General features: G+C 41.7%; 1 protein-coding gene across 3 annotated transcripts in view; it reads left to right on the top strand.

The window, feature by feature from the left end:
• The first annotated feature begins 333 nt into the window (after nt 1–333).
• The window catches only part of ARHGAP22 (Rho GTPase activating protein 22), a 150,821-nt gene continuing 131,568 nt past the window's right edge, over nt 334–19,586 (top strand). Inside the window, exon 1 of one of the 3 annotated variants that reach the window (XR_010432296.1) lies at nt 334–871. Coding sequence is in view for 2 of the 3 variants with exons in the window: in XM_064662814.1 (XP_064518884.1) it covers nt 838–871 (34 nt within the window). In the remaining variant the exon portion in view is untranslated. The remainder of the gene's footprint in view (nt 872–19,586) is intronic. The other 2 variants (XM_064662814.1, XM_064662812.1) reach the window with 2 other exon arrangements.

Raw genomic sequence — 19,586 nt, 5'->3', positions numbered from 1 at the left:
GAAGGAGGCTGAGCAAAGAGGAGCCCAGGGGCAGGATGGGCCCGTTACTCATATGCAATTATCGTGCAATTATCTATCTATATTTTATAGATACTGTTGAATAGTATCTACCTATTTCAACAAATGTTTGTCCTTTCCTCCCCCCCCATTACTGACTTCTGGCTTTGCCTCCCCTCCGGGGGGCTGAGAGTGAGCTTAGCAAGCAGTACAATAAAAATGATGGGTGCTAAAATGTAATCCTATCCTGCCAGGCTGTCGGTGCAGGCAAGAGATATTTTTCCCTCTCGCAAAGAGCAGTAGGTCGTTTCTCCCTCAGCTCACCGGAATGCCTCCCCGTGAGGGATGCAGTGCGCAGCAGGCGGCCCAGCACGCCTCTGCCCTCAGGACCAGCGCACTTGGTATTTCTTATAATGCAGAAGAAATCACGACGAGTCAGGTTCAGCTCCTGATCTGATCCTTGTCGAGTCAAAGCATCTGTTGAGCGCGACTGGAGGAAGATGCAGACCAGGAGCGGGGATCCGCGCCGCTCCCTGGAAGCGGCACATTGATCATTGGCCGCGTGGCCAATTAGCGGCAGGAGCCAGGTCCAGCCCTCGTGTCTGCGCTCTGGTGATCTATCGCCAATAATTACCGACGCACTTAATGCCTAGTTTGGATGGGAATTAATTGGAGGCCGGATAAATAATGCATTAGGGTTTATTCAGCCCCATGTGAAGCGTCTCTCCCGAGCCAGAGCTGGAAGCGGCGAGAAGCGGCGTCTGAGCGGCGGTGGCGGCGATGCGCGGGGCGGCGGCCGGGGCCGGGTGCTGATGCTGCGAGCAGCGCCCAGCCGGGAGCATGCTGAGCCCCAAGATCAGGCAGGCCAGGAGAGGTGAGTGTGCCTACCCCTGCTCCTCGTGTTGTGGGGAGGGAGACCATCTGCCGGCACCGGGAAACTTCGCGGCGGTGGCGGAGAGACCCCAGCGCTGCCCGCGGAGCGTCCTCCACCTGGGCTGCAGGGGCTGCCCGGCAGAGCAAGGCTGATACCCCGCTGGCCGAAGCCAGCCCTGGGGAGTGCAGCAGGAATGAATGTTCGGGGAGAATGAAGCGCAGGAGGAGATCCTGTGCTGGTGTTCACCAGCATGGTCTGCAATTTCAGGGCTGATCAGCAGTGACAATTTAAAAAAATAGTACTCTGTCCTGGAACTAGACTGAGCCTTTTCACCCCCGTGCTGGTTGCTAATGCTGTGTTTCTAACGCTGAATTCATTATAACAGTTGGAGACAGTTATGACAAGTTTACCTGCAGCATCTTGGAGAAGCAGTTTGCTGTAGCACGTTATCCTTCCAGGGCTGGAAGCAGGAGGTGGAGATACTCGTTCTGTGTGAGCTTGTGGGCAAGACAAAAGAGAGGAAGGAAAACATGTCCTGGGTTTGCAATAGCTGCTTTGAGCAGACCTCTGAGTGTTGTGTGCAGTGTTTGTAAAGCAATTAGCTGGGGCTGGGCACAGCCATTGTCTCCAAGTCAGGTCACCTGCAAGAGATGCTCTGGCAGGGGATGTATTGTGTGATCTTCACCAGTTGCTTGTTTGACATGGCGTTTGTTGATCATTGCTGCCACTCTCAAACTAATGAGAGTCTCAGAGGGATACATTTTCCTGCACATTGGAAGCTGATTAGACTAATGTCATTTAGGAGCTAAAACAAGCACAGTCAGAACAGTATGCAAAGATTAGGGTATTCTTCAGCCATGCCACCATTATAAAATAGGAAAAGCGTCACTGCTTCTAGCTACTATGATTCTGAGACGGGTACTTTCAGCCAAATGTCACTTGGCTTCATATATATGAAAGCAGTATTACACGATGAAGAGTTCTTAAAATACCAACAGCCCATTAAACAGCTGTTAGCATCTTGGAAGGAAGAAGCTTCTTGCCATGTGCAGGTGTCAGGATCGGATATGTACTACCACACCCTCAGTAAAGTCATAAGTACTTATTTCTTAGTTACACAATTTTGCAGAAGTTCATTAAGTCTTTTGTGGATGCTGCCTCTTTGCCATCCCCCTTCTAAGGGGTGTCTAATCTCCTTTTAATACATGTGTTATCCAGCATTCCTGTTTGCTATTATAGCTCTGATGAGACAAGCTAGATGTCGCTTGTAGAGTGGTAAAGGAATTCTGTATCAGAGCAAGGAACACAGGCTTTCAGAACAGCATGTTTGCCATTCTTCCACTCTTCAAATCATCTGGAAGAGACTTAAGTTGAGCATTAACAAATATTGAAATCTAGTTATGGGATTGTAGATACGTATGGGCTACTGATGCTTGGGGGACAAACTGTAGTGTAACTTTGTGACTCAATTTATAGGGGTATATGTCATTCTCTCTGGGTTTGTTCTGTTGGGTTCATTAACTGTGATTTAGAACTTGTGAAAAGAGCTGACATGATGGGTTTTGAAACTTTGAAACTTTTGAAACTACTTTTGCAATGCTGTGGCAAAGCACTGGTAATCTCTGGCAAAGGTTACCAAGTAGGACCTAATCCTGAAAGGTTCTTCTATAGCTCTTGTTCACAGGAACTGTAATCAGGTGGTGCTGAAGATGCTGAATGCTTCTTGAAGGTAAGAGTCCCACTCTGCAAGACTAAGGTGAATGTGAAATGGTAGTTCATGCTCCCTGGTGTCTCAGTTGGGATTGCTAATGAAGGTTCAGGTAATAAACGGTGGATAAGCAAAATATTCAGAAGACTGCAAGAATATACCGTGTATAGTGAGGGCAGGAGATCTGCTGCAAGCTGCTGCATGAGCTTGGCTGACTTCTGAGTAGTGACTGTCAGCTCTGCCATTGAGGACTTAGTTGTGTAAGGGAGGCACTGTGAGTTCTCTGAGCAGACAGAATGAAGAGAAGGGAAAGGAAGGATACTCTGGGTACAAGCCTGTGAATTCACTTGAGTATGACAGGAAGCAGCAGTTAAGCTGAAGGGATGTATTTGTAGAGTCCTTGAGGTTCAAACCCCTCTGTGTGGCTAGATAACTCCGCTTCAGGCTGCAAATAGGAATGCTTCACTGACGTCTCTTTTATTTCCAATTCTCTGCTACAAATGTACCTTTAAACCTTCAGTTGTGACATCTGATTCTGTCATTTTTGTTTGACTTGTGGATTGTCCTTAAGAAAGCTCTTGGGTTTAAAGACATTCAGCCTTTTGAAAAGGCTGAGTCTGGACTTGAGCTTGACATCCAGTGTGTAGTTCTTAATATCTGTGAAAGGTATGGTAGAGAACAAAGATAATTTGCCTTACTAAAAGTAAATGTCAAGTATAACACAGTCCTTGCTGTTCCATCAGCAACCTCACATCCGTAACTCAGAAATATGCGTATAGAGGTACATTTTGTTTTCATAAGACCTAGGAAGGTGTAAAATCTCACAGATTGAAAATCTTAATGTGTATAAATTGTCCTCTGGAAAATCATTCATCCTGGGTAGGCCTGAATGGATTTTGCATTATTTTTTCATCTAGTGGTTTATGTACAGCAACTGGAGGAGTACAGGAGCCTGAAATAAGTGACTGCAATGGAAAATATCTATTTTCACATTCTTATTCGGTGATGGAGCATAGATATACTGCCTTGCAGAGTGGAAGCAAGAAAACTTCCAGTATGGAGAGGAGGGAGAGCAGTTTTCAGACTACATCCTTCAGTCTCAAGGAACGCATTTTTGTTTCATTGTTTTTAAGAGATTAAAAAAATGAAACAAAGCATTTTTTCCTTGGTTTGAAAAGTCTCAAACAGGGTATACCTTCCCAGGTGTATTTAAATGTGCTAGGAAATGGAAGCTGGACTGAGTAGAAGTTTACGCATTTGTATTTTAATGAGTGATGTGATGGAATTGCCCTCCTATAGAAAGCAAGTCTGCTGGCATGATAGATTCTTTACAATAGTCTTGTCTTCAGGACAGTCTGTCTCAGCTGTAGAGGTACTAAGGATAAACCTTCTCTCCTTACTGGGACTTTATATGACTGGGTACCAGTGACCTATTATTTCTGTTTGTGGTATGCTCATACATATATTACAGTATGTTGAAAGTTTTCTTCACAGTCATAAGAATTAAACTTTTGTTTGACTGTTTTAATTAAAACGTAGAGCCTGGAAAAAGCGATAGGAGACATTTTGGCTAGTTAGCCTGCTGCAAATGAGCTGGTAATCTTCACATGCCTGTAGTAGAACAGAGGTATTTCCCTCTTTCTTTTTTCCTCCTCTGAAACTTTTCATAATTCAATTTTAATGAAAAGTGGGCTTTAGCATACTTAATGTGTTTCTAAGGATGGTGTATAGTAATGCTGCCAGGAGGGACTTCAGGGGGTAAAGTACTAGTATAGCCCTCTGGGAGTGTGCACATTTACAATGTAAGCTTCACATGCTTGCAGTGAACACAGCTAGGTTTTAATATTCAGTGCCTTTGCAATGGTGTCATTGTATTTTTAATGAAAGTTCCATGTCTTTGATTACAGAAGCATGAATACCCTATATTTAGGTTGCTTTCTTATGGCAGTAAGGATACACGATTGCATGATTTCTCTATCAATTTGTGTCCTAAGAATTTTTATGTTGCTGGGCTAAACTGAATCTTATTTAAAAGAACTAAAGGAGTCTGAAAACAAGATTTGGCTCCTATAAATTCAAAGAAAATTGGTGGCAGGACAAAGGGAATATAACCATATGTACACCTAGGGAGAACTGTCACTTAGTACTCAACAGGAATATATGTTCTGAAAGATAATGCCCAACTGACTATCCTAAAGACACATATTGGTTGTCCTGTGAGAGCACACATATACTCAAGGCAGACAAACAGGTAAGGGATATAGAAGTGTGTGGGGTTATTGGGGATGTGGAAAGAACTGGGTATTTGAGCAAGATGAAGAGACAGCCTTATGCAAGAGGAAGGACCATGCAGAAGAACTGGGGTTGGTGTGTGTCGTGGTTTAACCCCAGTCAGCAACCAGGTGCCACATGGCCCCTTGCTCACTCCCCCACCAGCAGAATCAGATAGACAACTGGAAGAGTAAAAGCCGGAAAACTGTGTTCAGAACAAATCCAAAATGCAGCCATGTAGCCACTGAGAAGAAAGTTAACTCTACCCCAGCCAGAACCAGCACAGTGTCGTAGAAGACTACAGACAGTAATCAGTGAAAATCCAGACTACCTTAATTCTGCAGACTGAAAGCATATTATTTAATACAAATCCAAGTGACAGTCATGTCACAGTAGTAGACTTTGTAATCTACATGAGCACTTTAGGGTTAGAAGTGAGCTTTTGAAACAAATCTATTTCTAGTCACTTACTGCACTCTGATTGTGTCATGAAGCAGTCTCAGAATAAACAAACAAAGTAGTATTCCTTTTGGATTAAACTAGGTGGCAAGATAATTTCAGGAGTGCACGTAATGCTCTCCAGCACCTAGTGTGTGTTCCAGTCCATAGGATCAGAATAGAACTAGTCCAAAACAGAGTCCCTTGTAATGCATATGTGGACATTGGTTCCCTGCCATTAATGAACAGATCCACTCCTAATTTAGACATCTTTGAAGTTGTCAGAGTCACAAGAGTTTGTGTTCAGAACTGATAATTTTATGCTAATCCATTACTTAGGTGGCCAACGATTTACTACCATAGTATCTCAGAGCTTAATAATTCAAAGCATATTTACCTTTGCATGTGCCACATTTCACAGGTAACATTTATTTTTCGTGGATTAGGGCAAAACCCTAGGCCACACGTGAAGTCCAAGGCAGAACCAGGACTTGAAACTTGTTTCCCAAAGCGTAGCATATGTGAAAAAATATTATCCTTCCATATTATTAAACAGCTTTTCACTGGCCATGTTTTGTTCTTGCAACACGTCCGGCTCCATAAAAACTCACCGGTTAAGAACAGTCTAGACATATAAATGCAACCTTCAGCTTTATTTCTTGAGTAAATGGAGGGTGTCAGCATAATAGTATGAATATACCAGTATGAAATTGTGGGGGATGCCTCAAGGAACATTTTTTTCTGTACCAGAAACATTGGGTCATCCCTCTAGAGATTTCTTGTATAAAGAAAATGACATTATTAATCACTTCTTCAAGACAGTCTCAATCACAGCAGAAGGCTATCAACCAGTCATGGCTTTTGGGAGTTCTCATCTCTCCTGAGTTTTCCAGGCTCAGGAATAAGCTTTGAAAATTATGATTAATGACATGTAAGGGAATGTGAATTAGGCATTTTTAGACCAGTGAAGGTGACCTCTCACTCTATTAGAAGGTTCTGCTTGTTCAAATTTATATTTGGCCTGGCAAGTTAATAATTCTAAATCATCTTCAATGCACTTCAGGTTCCAGGAGTTGGGCCCCATGTAAGAAGAAACCCCAGAACCACAGTAGCAGACACAGGTAACAGAAAAATCAGTGCAAGATGCACAGCTGAGATGAGGCTCAGCAAGGAAACAAAAAACAGTGGTTAAAGGCGATTTCAGTGAGAGACTAAAAGAAATAGTTTACAACTCTGTTTGTTAAAAGGGACATGGCAGACTGAAGAAATTAGAAACAGTGAAATAAATGCATTTCATAGAGACATGGAGTTAACCGAACAGTCGTGAGTGTACTCAGTCTTCTCTGTTTACCAAGGCATCAGCCCTCGAGCTTCTGGCTGCTCTCCAAGTCCTCCACAGAGAGGAGGCAATCCTGCTGCCCTGTGCCCAACAGGAGTTCGCTGTCCTGTTTCTATATTCTCCTGGTATTGGGGGGAAACTGGTGGCACCTTTCCCCTTGACTCCTGCAGAGGCGAGCACCGTGCTGCTGGAGCAAGTCCTGGCCCTCAGGGACTGTACAGTGCAGGCAGCTCCTCAGGCTGTATTCCCTTCCAAATGACGCTGAGTGAAAGAGCCCTCCTTTCAGTGGTGAATGAAAGGCAGAGAAGGGCAACTCTCTCATGGGTCTATTCCCCCTCACCAAATCACAGCTTAGCACCTGCAGCCTCTTAGCTCTATGCAGAGGAGCATCAGAGCCTCCACAGCCCCAAGCTGCAGCTCTGCTCTGAGGAGCTGATGCTGTACACAGCTATCCCAGAGCACGTGGGAGGCCAGCACCTTGGCACCTTCAGCTTACCAGGCAAATAATAACACCCAGTTTCTTACTCCTGGAACCAAAGTAAACAGCCCTAAAGCTGTGAACTCCTCCAAACACTTCCCTCAGCCCTCAGAGCCCACCAACATTGCTGGGAGCACACCAGGCTCCAGGGTGGGGAGCAGTCAGTGTGACTAGCTGCAGCTGGCATGGCAGAGCCACCGGTAAGGAGGAGCACCTGTGAGGGGGAGGTTCACTACCCCACATCCTTAAATGAGTGATTCTTTAAGGTAGGAGAGGCAATTTCAGGAGCTGTTCTCTGGAAAGGTATGTGGGTAAAAGGCTAGGATGATGTGGTGGTAAATGGGGTTTGGTTTATGTCTCAGTTTGTGAGCTGGTGGAGGAAGGAGTCTCTGAGACACTGGGGAGGAGGAGGTGGCAGTAGCCCTGGGGCAATGTGAGTCTGGGTTTTATATTTTTGCTTTGGAGTAACTCAGATGAAGCTGGTGAATTGAGTTTAAAATCCTAAGGCAACAGTACAAGGGCTGTGGAGGGAAGCATTGGGTGTGGAGCTGGTGCACTGGTGAATTAACTGCCCTGGAGGCAGTGTGAAGAAATAGGACCAGACTAAAGGTAAAGTGTAGGGGGCAAGTAAACCAGGAGAATCAGGGTGTTCCTTCTCGCCATGTGCTGCCCGAGGGAGGTGAATGAAGCAGGGAGTTACTTCTGCTCCTTGGTACCAGGCTAGGCTCCTAGGATTGTGCTGCTTTGGTGCAGGGGTGCATGGCAGTGAACTGCATTATGAGCTCTGTGGTGTAATTTCTTTGTCTCTGTTGTCTTGATACAGAAGGAGTCAAGAAAGTGATGTTTGTGGGATTCCTCCAGAGACAGATTCAGGATCTCACTCTTATTTTGTGGTATGTCCCATGAAGAAGCACATGATTTGTTCAAAGGTGTAGTCTTCCCGTTGCTGTAGAGATGCCCCTCTCAAATTGGTTTCATGGTTTGTGCTGGAGTAAGTGCTGCTCTTGGCAATAGCTGCTTCTGTCCTTGCCTGAAGGCTCAGGCAGGCAATCACTCTCCATAGAAAAAGCCCTGAAAAGTTTGCAGGCAGGCACCAGCTTATTAAGCACAGGCAATCTGAATTTGAAATAATGAGCCATGGCCTTACCTCCTGGGGAGGAAAAAGGGCCATGAGAAAGAGCAGTAATTCAGCTCTAAGGATAGCTGGACTGTGGGAGGGGAGCACTTGTGGGGAGGGAATTAAATATTAAAAAATTAAAAAGCCATAGGCTCTCTAATTACTTGCAGAATACCACTGAGTGTGTACAGGGTAAAACTGACAGGATTGTGAATAGTGCAGTGGAAGCACTGCAAATGGTAACATCTCTCTCCTGAGAGGACAGTCACCTGCTACTTTTAGTACCTGTATAAATGTATTACTCTTCATTGCAGGATTGCTACCAGAATGACGACTTCTCCTTGCCAGCTTTCCCTTTTTATATTCATGGTAGTTGATAGGAAGCATAGCAGCATAAACAGCCTAATTTGTTTTCTCCAGCTCCCTTCAGTATGAGCAGGAGTAGTTTGAGGTAATGATAAGGGCACACTGTGGTGGGAAGGGGAAACTCCTTGATGAGGCCATAGTGTGAGCTGTCTGCTCATCTGGAAGAGGAAAGGATCTGTGCCTAGACTCTGTCCAGGCCTGCACATGTTGAAGGTATTTAAAACTAACGTGGGGGAGGGAAGCTGCTGCTGACAGTCTTTCTAAACATGTGTTCCTTCCACAGGGCTTTTCTTGTGCATCCCTTGTGCCCAAAAAGCAGTAAATTGTTCTTTATGAAGAGCTAAAGAGAGGAGATACACTTTTCAACCATACCAAAACCCTAGTTTCTTGTAATATCCTTCCTCTTAAATGCAGGTGTTAAGAATTGTTATGCTTCAGGTAAAATTGTTACCTGAATCATAATACCTGGTTCAATACCTGTGAACTGGTATTGAAGTTACCAAAAAAACCAAAATCTGTGGTATGGGGATGAATGACAAGAAAGATGTGTATGTTGTTTCTAAGGTGAGAACTAATTTTGTTTTAGAAGGAAGAATTGGGCTGATTACTATCTCTTTAGGTGAACTATAGGCACAGGGCTAATACTCCTTTGCAGACCTCCAGTTTACCCTATTAACCAGTGACATCTTGTCACAAATACTTACGAGTAAATAATCTGAGTACTTAGATTCAGAGTATGAATTAGTGTAAGAATAAGGATTCCTGATTTTCTTCTGCCTTTGTCCCTCAAATCAACGCTGACAGTGTGGCAACTTGTACGGAGAAGGAAGCAGAATTTGGTTGCAGATTGAAAACAGGTACAATGATGTTGAAACAGGCACACCTAGCTGTTGGCTCAGTGCTATGTCCTGAAAAGTAGGGTAGGAATGAATACCTCCCTCATCTTTGGATGAGGGAAGGAAGAGAAATACACTGTTATGGCTGGATTTTGGAAGTTTACTGTTCAAAGTGGCTGGGTCATTGTATCACTTCATCTTATTGCCCATTCCTGGCTAAAGGCCTTCAGAAAGTTTTCTGTACTCTAGATTATTTTTGTTCAGTCCAGAATAATTTGGGGAAGTGATATCTCATGGAGCATGGTGGACAAAGGTCTTTGGTGTTTATAGCATCAGTATTAGGTATCAGTGATGCTGGCAGGCACTGCATGTTGGAATAACATGAACCACATGCTTGGCATGGCACAGACATTAGTATTTATCAAAAACATGGGTGACTGGGGTGCCTCTGGCTAGTTTGAGTTGTTAACACTGCAGTGAACCTATGTTTGTGCTGCACCTGTAGTGCTGTAGAGCTGTGGTCTTGATCAGAACTCCAGAGTATTTGATGCTGTATGAGCTCAGGTTACAATCCCAGCTCCAATCTGAATGTTATCATAGTCAGCATATTTTGTTTGCTCCTTAAGCCACTATGGCTGGAAAGGTTATTAAAAATTGATAGTCATACCCATAGGGAGGATTTCAAGGGGCTATTGCTGATTGCAGAGGGAGTACAAAGTATTCATTCAGTTTTCCTTCTGTGACCTGATTTGACTCATTAAAATAGCAGGAAGAAAAAAATCTTAGATATTTACTGGAATGGTAGAAAGTTAACTTTTCTTATAGAAAGGTCTCAGCTTGTCAATATAATGTAGGAATGTAAGGCTGGGTGTATCAGCAGAAGGGAAGAACAGAGTGGATGTAGAAAGAAGGGAATAAGACTTCTCTCCTCTGGAGTTGTAGTTCAGTGTAAATGTCCACAGAACTATGAGAGCTTTGCCAGCAACAGAGATGCCTTCAGCAGTGCTTGTCAGGAAGGCAGTTCTAACCAACCAGATGGAGAAGATTTACAGCATTCAAGAGATTCTGCTAGGGTTCACTTGGAGTGGAGAGCTGGTGTTCAGGATTGCTGGACAGTTTTGTAGGCCATAGTATGTGACAAGTGCATGTACTTTAGAGTGACACACCAAATAGCTGTGACCTAAATGCTGATCTGCCCTCTGAATAGTCTGCAGTGGATCCTGTTGAGAGCACTCAGAGGATGGTGCAGATAAAGGGACCTTAAAATATGGTCTTTTGCTGGGAGCAGTTCTGTACTTGGGCAGCCTATCAATATGGTTTGTAACTCTGGTTTTTCAATAACAAAGGACACAGTGTTGAATTTGGTTACACTGGTTACAGTCTACTCATGATCAACAAGAAGAATAAGTAAGAATATGCTTGACTATGCCCCCAGCCCTATGAAAAAAGAATAAAAAAGTAGTAGACTTGAACCTGCTGTCTACTGGTGTAGATTATCATAAATCTGTAATGGAGTGGTCCTCTAGGTTCTGTGTGTCCCTTTCAGTACATAAGAAATAATTGAAGCATGTGAGTATTACTTGAGTGACGAGTGTTCAAGTCATGGAACTTGTAGCTCTCTAACTTTGCCTCAAGAGTACAGAGTATTATGTTGTTGTTCCTTGTCTTCTGCGTTTATATTCATCGACTTTGAGAAAGCTATGCAAAACAGAGTGCTTAAAATATGACCTGCAGCATCCTCCTATTGCTAGGAGGGAGAGGAGACCATTGTTAAAGAAGAAAAAGATGGGAGCATGATAAATGGTTGTGTTCTGATGTATTTTGTACACTCTGTTATGGAGAAGCTGACTCATGCTGCTGCATGAGTTTGGGTTTTTTGCTGTACTGAAATACTGAAAGGCAGGCATAAGAATTGCACCACTCAGTGTGATATCCTCTATTGAGAAGTAAAGAGCCGATACTTCGGGTGCTAAATGAATGATTTCTTTATTCCTTGTCCTATCACAGATGTGTTTGCTATAGTTTCTCTGAGCTGTTCTGTATGCATTTTTATTCACATTGTACAGATGCAGCCATGCTGCTACTACAGATACACTGGGAGCAGTAAAAGCAGAGATGGGAATGGCGGGGTTCAGCAACCAGGACTTAAACTCTTCAATGAAGAATTTGCACCTCGAATACTATGTCCAGTTCTGGGCCCCTCAGTTTAGGAAGAATGTTGAGGTGCTGGAGTGTATCCAAAGAAGGGCAGCAAGGCTGGTGAAGGGTCTGGAGCCCAAGTGCCTGTGAGGAGTGGCTAAGGGAGCTGGGATTGTTTAGCCTGGAGGTTAGGAGGCTCAGGGGAGACCTCCATTTTGGTTTGGATCAATGCCTTTGCAGCAGATCTCCTGACCTCTCCTACCCTTCATGCTTTGGATGGTGTTTTAGCGTAGTCTCATAATCACAGAATATTCTGATTTGGAAGGGACCCACAAGGATCTTTGAGTCCAGTTCTTAAGTGAGTGGCCCATACGGGGAATGAACCTCAACCTTAGTGTTGTTAGCACCAGACTCTGACCAGCTGAGCTTATCTCCAGTCTTGGATTACTTTTAAATAAAATGTACTCCAATGTCAGCAGTACCAGCTGTTCTTCCCTACTTGTTCTACCCTACACCCAGTGTGCTGTACTACTTTATAATACAGCCCTAGCCAAATGTCCTAGTTCTGCAGAGGAGATGTAGGCTACCTCATCTGAATGCTGATAGTTCTCAATGGTTTCCCTCAGTTCACTGTGTTTTTTTGGAATAGAGTCACTTCACTAGATCAGTAGTTCAGTAGCAGAAAGAATCAAATCATCACCCTTCCATCTTGGTGTTTATCCTTGATCTAATTCCAGTGGTTTGGGAAGATTGCCATGGCTTCGTGTATTTGCAGAGTACTTTTGGGAACAGTTGCTGGTGGGTTATCTGCAGAAGTTGACAAGTGCAAAAACCCCCACATAATGTCACAACCTGGGACAGTAATTCAATTTTTTTTTTTTTTTTTTTGGAAAATACAAAGTTAAACTCTTTACTATTCTGTGGAGTTGAGACCTGCTGGCTTTCTTGCTGCTAGTGATAGCAGCAATTTGGGACTTCTTTGTACAATAGGTCAAAGGTCTTCAGAGGTGGAGTGAAATGTCAACCAACAGATCAATGCCCCTTTACTTACATGATGGCAGCAATGGATTGCCAAAATCCTTAGCTGTTCTTGAAGTCCAAGATGCCATCAATTTGTAACAATAGTTTGCAGATGACTTTAGATTGTTCTTAAGGAGTAAAGGACTAAATTATCCCTCTGACTATATGGATTGTTTTTTGTTTTTTTCATTGTGTGTGGGGGGGTTGCATTGATTATTAAACAGATTTGAGTTTTCCTTGACTTGTGGAAAGGCCATGCATTAATGTGTATCAGTTTGTGCTACTGTAGGTGTGTTCTCTGATGCAATGAAGACATTAACAGGTCATCAGTTAGCATATTTCACAGAAGCCTTGAACCTTTGTGTCACTCAAAAAGAGAACTAAGATTAAAGTTGATTCTTGTCTTCCCCCTGCTGCTTTGTTTAGGTGTGCTACCTGCATACTTTTGCAAGTAACTCTGGTCATTAAAGTGGCTTTTATGGTCACATCATACAGGTCACTGGAGTATAAAATTATTTTTCTTATTTAGATTGTGCCTTTTGCAGAGCTGACAATGCCATTTGTAAGCTAGTGAAAAGTCATAGCTGTTGAACAACACAAAGAAGTCCAAGATTAATTTCTTCATGACAGTCAGGAAGCAACTTCTCTCAAAATAGTGTGTCTTTGCCTTTTGTTTCTGACTGTGTTCCAGAAATACTGTGCTGTAGGTGGAACAGAGGAATAGATTTTTTGTGTTCTGCAAAGGGAGTGCTGTGAGATCGTTGAAGAGTGATGCAAAGACCTGAGCCAGCTCCATGACTCTAGAAAGGGTAAAGGCAACTTTAAATGTGTCCTGCTGTGTCTGAGTTTATGGCATGGTAGGGCTACACAGCTTTTAGTACCAGATGCAGTATGTGTATTTTAACAGTGTTGTTTGGGTGTGCTAACCTGCTAGCTGGCAGGAAATCTTGCCTCCTTTGCTGCCAGGTACGGTTAGCACCCTTAAAACATGCTGATATAAACGATATATGCAGTCTGGTGTTATGCTTCAGAAGTCCGTGGTGCACCCGCAGTTTTCCAGTGAAAAAGCTCTGACTGACTGATCTGGCAGTGCAAAAGAGATGAGAGAACAACCTTTATAAAATCTTGAAAGTCCAGAACCTTCAGGTTTTGGACTTAGAAGTTCTGAGAGGGGATGAAATTGTGTTCTGGAAACAGAGTGCTGCTTCATGAAGAATTTGGACTCCTTTTTGGGCATGCATCTTCTACTACAATATATAGTTTATTTCTTGTCAGAGTCCTTCAGGTTGGCTCAGATTCTTTGGCCATAGCTGAAACATGCTTTTTGGTTACTTCCTTGCTGTTCAGATCTTCCTTCATCCCTCTCTTGGGTATCTTTCTGCTCAAAAGAGTGTCTGTTTGGTGTGTAGGGTTTTTTGTTTGGTTTTGATTTTTGTTTTTAAACAGAATGTGCTTATCTATAGGTAAATAATCTGTAACAAAAGTTTGTGCCCTTCAGTGAAGGGCTGAAAGGTATTTTTGACAGTATGTATAATCAGTTTCTGGCAGCAGTTATCCCTAATCTGAGAGTGCAATCATACTATAGTATAGTGAATTGTATTAGTTTATATTGGATTTTAGGTTTATGAATTGGTCTTTGGGAATGCAGTTCTTCTAACAGGCACTTAATAGCAAATAAATAGCTGTACAAACAGATCCTTCCTTCAGACTTTCAGTTCTTCTTTTTTTTTTTTTTTTAATCTGCTTTGGTACTTTAAGTCTGGTTTCCCAACCACTGCAGAAAACACAAGGTTACTAGACTAACATATGTAAAGCTAATTGTCTCCCTGATTTTCCTTTGGTTGGACAGTAAGATTACAGAACTGCACTGCTTATAGTGTAATGTATGAATGTTTTCTTTTGGAAAAAATTATGAGTTTCCAGATCCATTAATTTATCCTTTCGTATTTTTATTTTGGCTGAAAGAAAAAACAAATTAAGGGAAGGAAGTAGAACATAGAACATCACCTTGCTCTATAAAATGTTCTGAGTAGACAGGTGGAGCTTTATTGAATAGAAGTGATGGAGCACAACCTGCTCTTATGGTAATGTTTCTGAATGTGGTAATTGTCCTCCAGATGACAAAATGTGAGCAGGTGTGTGGCTGTGTAGTACCCTTTTGTTTCTGTACAGATTGCTGCTCTGTTTACCTTAAGGGAATGAAAAGCCCTTGCCATTTCCTTATAACTGATATCCTTCTAGTTGCCTAAGCACATCTTGTCACCAACCACTTCAAACATTCTGTCTCTAATTTCTTTGCTGATTGTGTTTCAAGATGCTTAATTCTCAGATGGTGCTGAGGAAGTGTCTTTGTTTCATTTGTGCTTACTGATTCTGGTATCTCAACTGTCAAATTCAAACACAAATACAATTGTGTGATGGACACAGAAAAATCTAACCCAAATATTTTATTTCCTACAATTCAGTGAAAGGAAATTCAGTTTCTCTTTCTAAAGCATATTACTTGTGTTTCCAGTGAATCCTTTTTTGAGGCCAAGTTTGAATTAAATAAAATGACTGAGAATATTGTTTATAGGATGTGAAACCACTTCCCTTTGTGGGTAGTACTTTAAACAAAGACTATATTACAAATAATAATGTGTCCCTGTGTTGTTAGACTGAAGACACACTAGAGCAAAGTGCCTTTACTGTAGGACAGTTGTTGGCCAAAATCAATTATAATGACTATATTGATTTTTTAGCTAACTGCCTATGAAATTTCAAAAGATTACAACTTTAATTGATATTGAATTGTGTTGACTTGATTGATTTCCACATCTGGTTTAAGTAGGTACTTACTGAGTGCTCAAATCCCTAGTGGTGTTCAGAGCTGGGAGTGGGAGGAGAGCAGAAGAGATTGTATAATGTTGCCAGGCAGGATTGAACTGGGAAGGGAGGAATGGAAAGGGAAGATGATGTCTCTGTTATGTGCATGTTCAGGGTAGAAAATAGATGTGAGAACAGGAATGTGTATGTAGCTTGGAGGCAGGTGCCCTGATAATAGGGAAGTGAAGAGAATAAAGAAAGATTAGCTTTAGACAGGGCTGAGTTGGGATGGGGATAGGGATTGCTACCTCTGTAAGGATTAGCAGTGTGGCTCCATCCAGTTTGACCCATTCACTCCTTGGAATAATCTTTGAATTTACTATTAAAGACATGACAACCAATTGTGGGGTTTTGGAGAGGAGTTTATTTAGTGTAGCCCCAGGTATTTGCATATTGAGTGTTGAAGCATCTCTTCACTGCCTTTGCTCATATTCTTTCTCCCATAATCACCTGGATATGAGAAATCCCATGTGTCAGTGTCACTTCCAGTCAGAGGAGTATTTTCAAGGTCTGTAATTCTGATTCTTGCCTTTTATGACTTACCATTTCAAAATGGCTTGACTCGTTAGTGCCATCTGTGGGGCAGCAAGAATATGGGTCTGCCTGGTTTGTTGTTACCTTGCTGTGCTGGAATTGCCTTGTTTCCCAGCTTCTGAGTGGGTATGGAGTGGGTATATGGTTGGCATTTCAGTACTGTCACACTGTGCAAATGAATCCTAAACCTTTTTCTAAGGAGACTTTGAATCCTTCCTACACTGATTTCTGTTTAGAACTTATATGTATGACTGAATCAATAATCAACTAATGACGATGTGAAGAGCGAAACCAAACTGTGTGGTGTTATTGAAAAGGCATTACTGGATCAGAACTCTAGGGCATGTAAAGTATTTGCTGAGTTGTTGTGAGTCGGATTTATTGATTTGTTTTCTTCCTTATGTTCTGCTGATTCCATAATTCTGTTCAATAGATGAGCATAAAGAATGTATTTCTACCATTAAGAATCAGGGGCTTGATGTACTGCATCAGACTATCAAAGCAGATATTTTGATCCCAGTAGCATGAGATACCTGCTGCTTTAGAGGAAGGCTGTGCTCATCCGTGAAACTTTTCTTCTGACCTCTATGCAATTATTGTATTCTGTGAAGCATGTAGTGTAAACATCAGTGCTGTTAATAGCCATAAATAATTCCTCTTTCTGAAAATTTCTATCTGATCCATGCTGTTGACTTGCAGATGAAGTTGCTAAGTATCTCCCTAATGAAATTAACTATTACAGTCACAATTAGAAACTAAGGAAATGGAAAGCTAAGACAGCATGAAGAATTGACAACCATAGCAATTGACTGAGACAGGGTGCTGCATAAAATAAAATAAAAAATGATCATGAAAGCTTTTACTCTTGACTAAAATAAATAGTTGCTAGGTGAACTGTACGAATAGCACTGAAGGGTGTGTGGAAGTACAAAGTAACTTACTTAGGGTTATTGCAAAGCAAGACGTTTGTGTTTTGTGAGGTCTGTCAATATACATGGGAGTTTTCCAGGTACGTGAAACTGATTTCTTTTTAGGTGGAGGGGTAAAATAGCAAAGGGTGCATGTAACTATATGCAAGTGAGGAAAACTGGAAACTGGTGGGACTTTCTCTTAAGCTGGAGAGTGCTAAGGTACTTCAGTGTGGAGATGACTTAAGTGCTTACTGAAGTATGGATTTTGGTATTATTAGACTAAATGGTTAGACTAGTAGCCAAGATGTTGCCTAAGAAACATTATAGTGCTATTGGTAAAAGCAAATTTTTGGGATATTTGCTCTTGTAATAACGTAAATTGTAACATGAATGTGGAACAGATTCTGCACAGTCTAAACTAGATTACAGTTTGGTCATAGTTGTAAAATGTGGCCTGGGATGAAGCAGAGTTTTGTTCAACTAAATTTCTGCAGGTCTCTGCAATAGAGACTCAAATGTGACCAGGGAGTTTTCTTACTGTGTGTGTATGAAATGGGGTCCTCTAGGACCTGGTGGTGATGGGGGTGTGGGAAGGGGACGGGTTTTTTTGGTAACTCTGTATCCATCTGTGAGAGGGGCTGTGCTGCCAGAAGGGCTGGAACCAAATCCTGACGATCTTGGCTGCGTGGTGGAAAGCGGTTGTTGATATATTTACTGGAATGATAATTCCTGTCTGTGAGAGCTCAGACTGCAGTGTGCAAGCTTAGAGAATAAGCCTGGATACATCAAAGCCTGATTTTAAGGGAATTATTTATTATGATTTTTTTTTCGAATTCTTTTGACTATGTAAAAATAACCAGAATTGAGAAGTGTTGGGTTACTTAAGAAAATCCAGAGGTTGCTGGTAAACTTTGCTGATATAGGACTAATGCTGTATATGAGCTCAGGTTAAATTCAGCTAGCTATTTTAGCCAAAAATAAGGGAAGTATAATTCAAAAAAAGCTATGCTGCTGCAGCAGCACTTCTTAGAATATTTCAACTTTTAATTTACATTTTTAAGTGAAGCTAATAACAAAATAAAAACTTGATTTCTTATAACAGGGGATAGTTATAAGTTGAAAGCTAATTTCTCTTGGCACAAGACAAAACCAGTTATTCACAGTTCTGTTGAGAGTACCAGAATTTACCTTATCAGTTCAGAGAAGTGAAAAAAAAAAATCCATTCTGCCTATCAGACAGGGCTTTCACTGAGTCTGACATTTAAGACTAACAAAGTGATGTCACTTCTGCCTATAAAACTGGGAAATTGTCAGGGGTCAAACTGAGTGCCTACAGGATGGTTACAGGAGAGGTGAGCAGATCCTTAAGCCGGAGTGAAAGGAGAAAGTATATGAAATGGTACAAGTGGAGATAGTGTCACTGAGACTTTTTTATAATGGGAGGACATGGTACTGTTCAGATCTGCCCTCTGCTGACAGAAGTGTTTAGTGTGTAGACATGCTGGTTTATATTTCTTTATAAAGCAAAACATGATGGCCTGACTGCCAGGTCACGAGGAAGGTCAAAGTAGATTTTATTACAGATACTAATGGAATTTCCCTCACTGGATTACACTGAGGAGGCTCTCCAAAGATCTGACCTAAGTCCGTTATCTGACTCTCCTTATTTTGCAGTTTGCTTGATGGAAGAGAAGAAAAAGGATCAAGTTTGATGTTGCAATTGTGATTATTTTAAATTATTTTTTTTCTTATCATTGTTTTTTATTTCCCAAACACCACAACCTCCAAATTATTTTTCTTTCTTTGGCATATGTTTTCAGTTTTATCAATATGTGATAAGGCACCTGGAGCAAAAACCAGAATTGAGTGGTAACATCAAGGCCATGTTGTAGTTGTCTGAACCCAAAAGAGGCAAAGCTAGACAGTGCTCTGAGAGGCAGAGTTGCCCTTTGTTGTAAGAACCTGGATTAGCTGTAGCATATCAGGGATATGTGAATTAGAAGCTTGCCTGTTTTTTAGCTGCCTGGTTTTGTTTTTGTTTTGTTTTTTACAGTGTTAATGTAAGACATCAGTGATGTAGATTTACTGGTATTGGCCTCTAAACTAATGCCTTGTTCCAAGTGAGCAATTATAAATTGTGCTTTAAGTTAGCTGACTGTAGAAAATGGGAAGGAGCAGGATCATGTTAGCACTAATGAAGGAAAATGGCATGAAATATTAAATAACTATTATTATAAGATACTTCATAAATCCAAAGGAAGTAGAGGTGAAAAGACCTATAAGGTCACCTAACCTATCCATTCTAGAGAACTGGCTTGCTGCCTGCAGTATATAATCATTATCTGCTACGCCAGACTAGCTCTAAATGCTCAAAACTTTAGTACTCTTACTGCAGGCATGTGGGAAGAGAATAGAAAGGGCGATACATTTCTTTTATATTTCTGAAACCTTTAGTCAGATTTACATGTTGATTTTTTTTCCTTTATTTCATCTTTTGTTTTAATTTTGTTTTTCTGCTTTGATGTCAGAAAGCCCTGAAGAGTGAGATGACTTTAATCATTCTGGATAGCTACGCTATCTATATGTCTTTTGTCTTTGTCATTTTGATTGACAAATTCTCTTTTTGAATCTTTCCCAGTTTTTAATCTTTTTTCTTATGGCAGCTGGGTTCACTGGCTAATCACCCCACAGTG

This window comes from Pseudopipra pipra, chromosome 8 (genome assembly GCF_036250125.1).
Source record: "Pseudopipra pipra isolate bDixPip1 chromosome 8, bDixPip1.hap1, whole genome shotgun sequence".
Taxonomy (NCBI): Eukaryota; Metazoa; Chordata; class Aves; order Passeriformes; family Pipridae; genus Pseudopipra; species Pseudopipra pipra.
The sequence above is the reverse complement of the archived record's forward strand: the minus strand, read 5'-3'. Positions and strand labels throughout refer to the sequence as shown.